At 40.4% G+C, this 8949-nt stretch overlaps 1 protein-coding gene across 1 annotated transcript in view; it reads right to left on the reverse strand.

The window, feature by feature from the left end:
* Nucleotides 1-8949, reverse strand: part of LOC103912662 (von Willebrand factor D and EGF domain-containing protein-like) — a 266632-nt gene that overhangs the window by 195324 nt on the left and 62359 nt on the right. Inside the window, exons 6-9 of the mRNA XM_009319021.1 lie at nt 7511-7646; nt 6230-6289; nt 4018-4184; nt 603-676 (exon numbers count right to left, since the gene is read on the reverse strand). Coding sequence (XP_009317296.1) covers nt 603-676; nt 4018-4184; nt 6230-6289; nt 7511-7646 — 437 coding nt within the window. The remainder of the gene's footprint in view (nt 1-602; nt 677-4017; nt 4185-6229; nt 6290-7510; nt 7647-8949) is intronic.

The raw sequence follows: 8949 nt of genomic DNA on the forward strand, positions 1-8949 counted from the left end.
ATATTTGCCACTTACCATTTCTGGACTTCTTTTATGTGAGACAGTACGGCCATCTTTATGGCTTTTTGGTTGTGATTATGACTGTCAACTCTGTGCAGAGATGCAGCTGTGCTTAAACCAGCTCTGGAAGTAGAAGAATGCAAGAGCATCCTTGGGCTGAGTGACCTTGCATCAGGTGTTATGAAACTGCTGGGAAGGACCAGGCTGTCCCTGAGTGCTGTGCTACTACAGGGACATAATGGCTCACTTGGGTGGACCTGGGCTGTCGCTGACATGATGCCACATGGTGTAGGCACCCTCTCAAAGTCAATAGTGACAGTTCTGTTTGAAGAACATTTTGGAATCTGACCTTTGTCTTGTAAAAATTATTCAGACTCCAAACCATTGCTGCTTCAAGATTAATCCATTTCTAGTCCTTTTGTTAAAAGGAGCATAAACAGCTGGAAGGAAACCATGTATGTTATTGAAGCACTACATTAATCACTATTAGAAAACTAGTACAACGCTCTTTTGATATTCTAATGTAAAACCAAATGCATGCTACATCCAGAAACTGAAAACTGCAGTAATTGAGCCAAATTATTTCAAAGTAGAATACTCACCATCCATCAAATGTGATAATGTGTGGATCAGTGAAAGAGTAGCAGTTCCCTGTTGGGAGGTCTCGAACTGTGACCTAGTTAAAATGAAATGTGTAATGAATACAGTCTACACAGCAGTTTTTCTTCATTACTGTTCCTCACAAAACATTAGGGGCAGGATTCATGTGTCAAGTACAAACTAAAATCTGACTTCTAAAACATGATTGCGAATGGGTACAAAATAGGTTTCGCTTTCAAACAATGGAGTTTAATCACATGCAATAAGCGTGTTCAAAGTGCCTCTATTCTACCTGATGTAATGCACTGTCTTTCTTTATCTGGTAAAAAGCAAACCTTTTTTATCAAACTTTTTTGCTAAGAAGTAGATCATTCACTGAAATTATCAAGAGAGTAGAGTGCTCATTAAATTGTACTAATTTTAATGCCTGAAGTATGGTGTAAGATATGCTGTAATTAAGTAGCATTAACATATTTTAGTAGTAGTCACTGCCTGTCCCCCAGTTTGACCTTAGATTTCCTGATACAGCATATGAATGGCTGATTTATATATTTGACATACAGGTTATTGATCAGGTACTGGCGACAACGGCCCAAATCAGGCTCATCTGCTTTTGGCACGTAAATAAAAGAGGAAAGGATCTACTATAGCAACAGAGATCTTCAGCTGCATCAGCTCTTGGTTACTTGGGCACAAGCTGTATCACAGACAAGGTCTGAGAGTCCTGGTGCCCTGCAAGGAACAGATATGCCTGCGAAAGCCAGAGGTAGGGTAACTCCCTTCGAAGTTGCAATACCTGAATCTTGGGCAGTGCTGGGCATGCATTGCCACGTCTGGTCAAGATGGTGTTTTTTCATACTCTGCTATACAGTTCTCAGAAATGCAAGACTGGGTTCTGTAGTCATTTGCAATATGAAGAGCTCCCAGTCATACTGGTGGGAGTGATGAAGGATTATGGTTTTCCCATATCCAGCCTGCCAGGCTGATTTCTTGGCCAGGGCTGTTAATTCTTTGCTCACTGTTTGCCCGTGAGAAATCCAGAGGTGCAATTCAGTTAGTTCTGCCACGACCAGCAGAACAGGGGAGAAGAATGTCTGCTATATCCTTGTACAGTCTTTCAGTGACAAAGCAGAACTTAGCTTTTAGGAACATTAAATAAATGAATAAGAGGATGAAGATAGAACCACACTCCCTGACAAAATTCTTCACCTGTGGCAATACATCAGCTGTTTTTCAAAATGCCCCTTAACTATCACACAGACACACTGCTTACACACCCACTGGTGTCTGGCATCCCAAAATGTTAGAGTGATGGTCCTGAGGAATGAAAAACTGAACACCTCTTTGAAGAGCATTTTGATCTGAGGTCAATTGTATCATTTGTATCTACAGTGTGATATAAAGACGTGTCTCAGAATTTTCCCATTTTCTCCACGGCTGCAACCTTCCTAAGTAAAACCTTTGCACAAACAAATCCACGTGGCCCTTTCTGCTCTGCTCTTTTCTTGCATGATACCAACAGAGGATGCAAGTCCTAGTTGTAGGCAGTCTTAATTTGCTGAAGAAATCCACTTTATCAGGTGTCTGAATGTGTCAGGATGTTCTGCCCACCATTTCCGTTCAATTTTCAGATAAATAAAAAATATTTGAACAAGTCTGAAGGACTAAAGACTATGTGGATTTTAATATATGGATTTTTCTTTGATACATTGCAGGGACTGTGTTACAGTAACGCCTCTAATTAACTGCAAAGCAGCAACGAGGAAATGGGGGGGAGGAAAGGTAATGTCTATTATGTTTCCATAGATCAAGTTTTAACTGTGATGATAGATGGACTTTATTATAAAAATTGATTAACTCCATTTCACACTTGCTACATTTTCATATTTTAATGGAAGCATTTGTAACTTCAAGAAAAAATATGGGTATGTGAGTGCACTACACTGAATTAGCTGCAATTTCTGATTTAAGAATCTTAAAAAGTTTAAAAGAAGCCTATGCCAGAAAGGAAAGGATATAGTCACGTGCTAGGCAATTTACCTTTGAAGATGAAAAATTTTTTATAGAATCATAGACTAGTTTGGGTTGGAAGGGACCTCTAAAGGTCATCTAGTCCAACCCCCCTGCTGTGGGCAGGGACATCTTCAACTACATCAGGTTGCTCAGAGCCCCCTCCAACCTGACCTGGAATGTTTCCAGGGATGGGGCATCCACCACCTCTCTGGGCAACCTGGGCCAGTGCTTCACCACCCTCAGCGTAAACAATTTCTTCCTTCTATCTAGCCTAAATCTACCCCCCTTTAGTTTAAAGCCATTCCCCCTTGTCCTGTCGCAACAGGCCCTGCTCAAAAGTTTGCCGCCATCTTTTTTATAGGCCCCCTTTAAGTACTGAGAGGCTGCAAGAAGGTCTCCCCGGAACCTCCTCTTCTCTCGGCTGAACAACCCCAACTCTCTCAGCCTTTCTTCACGGGAGAGGTGTTCCATCCCCCTGATCATTTTCGTGGCCCTCCTCTGGACCGGCTCCAACAGGTCCAGTTTAATCTCATTCTCTCATGAGCAAATCCACAAAAATCAGGGCAGTGAAATTATAGATTTCATTGGGAGTTTGTTTTTGATTACTTAAAATATACCAGCTCGGATGTGTACACTGCTCTGAGTAATTTAGCTGAGTCAAATCTGTGCTCTGGTTTATTCTCTCGGGCGGTGGGATTACAGCTCTCAAACCTCCCAGCTGAGGCCCTGAAACAACTTCACAGACAACGGGCCAGTCCCTGCTTGCCACACTCCCTTCTAGGCAGGGAAAGCATGGCTTACCTCCCTGATTGATTCTTATTATTTTTATTTTGGACATTTCATACAGGGATAAATGAAGAGACAGAGCAGCCATGTGTGTTGTCGGAGGTGTCCCAGTGATTCCTGGCACAGTCACAAATTGAACACTGCTGAGTCCTGATCCTTCTTTCTCTTTACTGAGGCACTGCCTTTCCTCTGCTTTTTCAGAAGCCGGTCTCCAACCCCTCGGTTTTCCCTCTCCCTTCTTCTCATAAAGGTGCTAGTTCCCTAACCTAAGAGGGTTAGGAGAGAGGGAGAACCCTCTCTCCTCTTCCAGCATACACAAGCACGCCTGGTTACATCTATAATCCAGCTATTGGCCTTACTGATGTGCTGACTAATAACCAAACCTAAATTTGTTAAAGCAAAAGGCTTTACATGTTAATTTTCTTGGCCAATAAAGAGGCTGTTTTGGTTTACTCTGCTGACAGCAGTCCCCAAATGTTTATATGGTTAAGGTTTATAATTGTTTTCTGCAAAACTAAACCTCCCGTTTAAATTTGAGATGTTTTCCAAATTATTTTAGGACCCGACCTTCACATCCTTGGGTGTGTAAGCCCTCCAAAGCAAATCCCTCCATCCGACTGGCTCAGCTCTGATGCGGCTGATGCGGTTCCCATCCTGCGCAAAGTCTGTCACGGCTGTCACTGTCAGCGCGGCTGCTGCACAGCTGCTTTCCGAGCAGGGCGCCCGCAGCAGATCCACCTGGCATGCTGAAAGGGCGATGTTTGGGGGCCCCAGTAATTGGCTATCTAAAATGAACACGAAGACCGAGTCTGACAAGAGTTATCCAAACAGTTGCCCATACCCTGTTTACCGTCCAGCACAAATGTTTCGCATTCCAGGACACACATGCCTTGAAACCAGATGGGTTTTGCATGAAAACAGCTGTGACTGACTCAAACTGGCATCCCTCTGCACATTTTACTGTGCTTTTTTTTTTTTCCCCTGCAGTAGGCAGTTTACTAAAACTCAGTGGTGCTTTTCTTTCCACAGGTGCTAACATTTCTGGAAAGACAGTCTTATCTTCATGGGTCCATGCCCAGAGAATGAAGACAAGTCGTTCTCATGACAAAGAAAGAGATGAGTCTGTGTTTCTGGAAAACATTTATCTTTCACTAGCTTTATTATAAGGAGGTATCTGCTGGGAGTTATTTAATTTAAAATAAACAGAATTTTTGATCTGGAAAGGGAGGATTCTCAAGTCAGTTTATAGTGAAATTTGGATCCACGACAGGAAGGCAAATGCAGCAGATTTGTATTTGTCTTTTTGGCTTAGCTAGGTTATGGTGCTTTACTTTCCAACCTGTAAAATGATGGTAGTTTTATTTCTATCTTTCACAGAGGCACTGTGAGGATAAATTCACTGAAAGAATGTGGAAAAGTAATAAGCTATGGCGGTACCGGCTGTGTAAGTATCTGTGGTGGGTAGGGAAGTGATGGGTGGTGATAAAATCAATATGGCAATGGCAACCCAAGTCAGTCATTCAGCTCTGCCTCTGCATATCGTATCTTTCCTAAAGGGACCTCTTCTAGGTGCAAGACTAGTAGTGTCCGCTTCTCTTGTTTGTGCTGAGTGTTTTGTTTTCTGTCCCAGACCAATAATTATCATCTGAAAAGAACAAAGTTCTAGAAATGGTGTCAATGGAATTAATCTAATATGAAAATATCAAAGTTTCATATCATTTTTCCCATTTGTAGAATTGCTTAATAATTTATACGAGATGGCATTCAAGTATTTTAAGATGGTATTTCTAACACGATCAAATAATCAATGTTTTATTCCTTATGGAAAAGACTCATAAAATATAATTTAAATTAACCCTGTAGAGTTCTATAGGAACTGAACTAAAAACCTACAAATATTAATAGCATATTATCTCTCATCCCAAATCCTTAAAGGCTGCCTCACATCTTATAGAAAAGTCCTGGCTCATTTTCCAGGTTCTTGATTCAATTAAATTGGAGGTTTCCATGAGGAATAGTTATTGCCATTACAGCCCCATGGGCTGTGCTCACAACCCAGAACAAAAGTTTAAAATCAAAGAAAATAATCTTGTCAAAATAGTGATGATAAACTTAACAGAAGCCGAACTCCAGTGGCTCTGCTGTGCCTTGGCATTCGTTATGATATTGTCTGAACTTAGAGAGATATTTCTGTGCTTGTAATTAGCTTTCTTATCACTTATTCCCTACATAATTAGGACAACAGTGTTGTTATATGGATTCAGTCAGACAAGGAGCTTGTCAGTGAATTTATTTCATAGAAACAAATCTCAGCTAAAGTTGTTTTTATTTTCAATTTATAGCACTGTGGCCAACATTACGTTTTTCAGGAACACACAGTATTCCTTCAGATGGACCCTACAGACAATAAAGGCACAAAACAGACATGCAGTCATGCAAACACACAGCAGCAGATAGTCAACCTTAAGTATATACAGATATCTCAATTGACCATAAAAGGCCCAAGTGTCATCAATAGCCTCAGGATGGAGCAATCAAGGGCTAGAGCTGGTTATTAGTTTAAGCTACAGAAATGAGCTGAATAAAAGTAATGGCAATTTTCCACTTCAGTGACAAGTTCTTTCAAAGATTAGTTAGTTGGTTGAGTTGTGCCTCCATCCTGGGACATCTTGGCACTAACACGTCAAGCCCTTTGACAGCTTGAAAATAAAGCTGTTTCTGCAAACCTTGCCTCCCCTCTTTCTTCCAGTCAAATGCACGTTGTGGGACTGGAGAAGACCCTGGCAAGGGGTCAGCCTCAGTATGATCTATCGAACTCAGCCTCCCCCACTTGAGAGCTCCTGGACCATGCATTCATTCTCGCTGAGATGTCGAAAGGCTTTATCAATACCTAAGAAAATGGGAGTTAAAAAAAATTACCTTGATAGCTTATGTGACTAATTCTCATTTGATCCTCATAAACGGTAGGTGTCTAGCTTGCTTGGAGGCTGTGGGGACGTCCCACCACACACCAGCCTGAGTTCTTAGCTACCTCAAGGTCTAAGAAAATCTGTTCCCATGAGCTCAGCGGACATTTGCCTGATGGACCGGCAGAGACTCTAAGCCAAGAGCAATATGTAGAACAGAGCAGCACTGAGCAATGGAGAAACACAAAGTACTACACATATGAGAGCCAACACAGCTGCTGGAACCATAAGGTGCCATTCAGTTTAAGATCATTGTGTTATGATACCATTTGAATTATTTTTTTCTTCTGTCTAAGCACTTGGCTGATGATGGGGAGAGAGGAGAGGAATTTAGAAAGGGGAAAATATCAGGAACTATCTGGGTTTTGCCAACATTTTTTTTGAGCTGGCTTTTTGTTGGTAGAGAAACTGTGGCTGTAATCCTATGTCTAAACATTTTTCTCACTGAGTCACCTATGGAAGAGAAATAAATGCCTTGTTAGAAAGAGGGTCGGGTGATTTATTTAGTGCAAATATAAAGTAAATATATATATGACCCCCCTTGGTTAGGTATGATATTCCACCAGATTAACCTGAGGAAAGCATTTACTGATTAAAAGGGCAAGAATTTTCTAAGTGACGTTGTCACTGTTTCCAAGTAAAAAAATACCTTTAGGAAGAGAATAATATATAAGCATAAGAATGATTTTTTTCTTCTATATTAAGTTAGACAAAAATTGTAAGCCAGCAAAAGAAAGAAAAAAGACTTCAGTACAGATTTACTGACTAATGAATCTGCAGGTGAGCTTCTTATTGACGATTAATGAAATTATTCTAGCTAAGACCATTGCTGCTTCAAAAACTTAAAATGGAATTTTATACTCCCGGAATTTAAAACAAGTTATTCTACTCATAGTTGTTTCATCCATAAATCTCAATGGACTACCATTCAGATCATTGTTAGTCAGATTTTTTTTTCCTCAAAAACCTGAGGGATATTATCATCTATTTCATTTTGCAGACAAATATGTGGCCTAGTTTGTTGATTTTATGGCTTCTGCCCTTTGTTGTTATTTAAGTCTTATAATTTCTATTGGAATTAATCATAACATAAATACAGGAAAAAGTAATCCCATTGGTTTCATGCCAATATGTAAAACTCTTACCCAAATCCTCAGTACTTAGCTGTAACGTAATTTTACAGGAATCATCATGCCCAGGACAGGCAATGGGTACAGTGCTCAGAACGGTCAAAACATGCTCTTTGCCATCCTCTGCAATTTGTAATGATTCTGGTAAAAACTGGAAATAAGAAAATAATTTTTAGATTATTTTGACAGATTAATTAGGCAATACTGATATTTATGAAATTTTGAGTGTTTTTAATCAATTATGAAAAGATATAATTGCTTGTAAAATAAAAACATTCTTTGTAATAATCCTCATAATAATAATAATAATCTTTGTAATAATCATCTTCAACTTTATAAGGTGAAATTATTGTTAAAATAGTTTAACACTTTTGGCAATTGAGAAAATGTTTGCAGTTGTCATATATAGTGTCTAATTGCTTCTCATCTCCTAATCGCAAAACAGGTTTTTATTAAGCCTGAAAATAGCGTGATACCATAGAATTTATTCATTTTTAATATTCCTGGTTAAAAGGAGCTCCTATTCCAATGCACTAGGAGAAATGCCAGCAATATTCACGGCCTAAAGTATGGCATTACCTTATCATCATGGACTCCATGTTTGTATTCTGCCCCAGGTGCAAAATGAGTGCAATTTTTGCCCGATTCCTCTTCCCTGCTGTGGCAGAAAGAAGGATTTCTCTGTACATAATATATTACAGCTTTGGTGGCTCATGCACCGGGGAGAGAGCTCGGGTTGTGCCATTTCTGTCTGTCTGTTCTGGGGCAAGAGCAGAAACAGCACTTGGGGCTAGTCAGAAATGGGAATTTTTCCATTCCCTGGAAAATTCTGACATTTCCAAAAAAAACGAAACTGTTCTTCAAATGTCACACAGAATGTCTTGCCAGATTTTTCAAACACCATTCATGGAGGCATGAAGCTTAGATACTCAGAAGATCTCAAATTCTCCTGGACTGCCAGACTGACAGTCTAATCCTTGAGTGGGATTAGAGCTGGTTTTTGCACTCAGTGGGAATTTACCTTCAGCAATTTGGTTTTTGTAGTCCCTGACCATAAGAAGATGATGGATAAAAATTAGTTTTTCTCTTCGCTTTATTCTGGTTTAGGTACAACAAAATTCTGCATCCTTGTAGGTGTGTTTTCTCGTTATACATAACCATCAGAGTACTTTGGGGTGTACTTACTAGAAGATGTAGTTTTGCACATTCTTTATGGTGCATTAGTGTCAACACTTGCACACGGTGCTGAAGGGTGGTTCAGGGCTTACAAACAGCCTGAAAGCCATATGTATTGGGTTTGCATGGCAAGGTTTTGGTAGCAGGGGGATACAGGGGGGGCTTCTGTGAGAAGCTGCTAGAAGCTTCCCCTGTGTCCAATAGAGCCAATGCCAGCCAGCTCCAAGACAGACCCGCCGCTGGCCAAGGCCAAGCCCAAGCCCATTAGGGACGGGTGT

Source organism: Pygoscelis adeliae, unplaced genomic scaffold, assembly GCF_000699105.1.
Source record: "Pygoscelis adeliae isolate BGI_AS28 unplaced genomic scaffold, ASM69910v1 Scaffold222, whole genome shotgun sequence".
Taxonomy (NCBI): Eukaryota; Metazoa; Chordata; class Aves; order Sphenisciformes; family Spheniscidae; genus Pygoscelis; species Pygoscelis adeliae.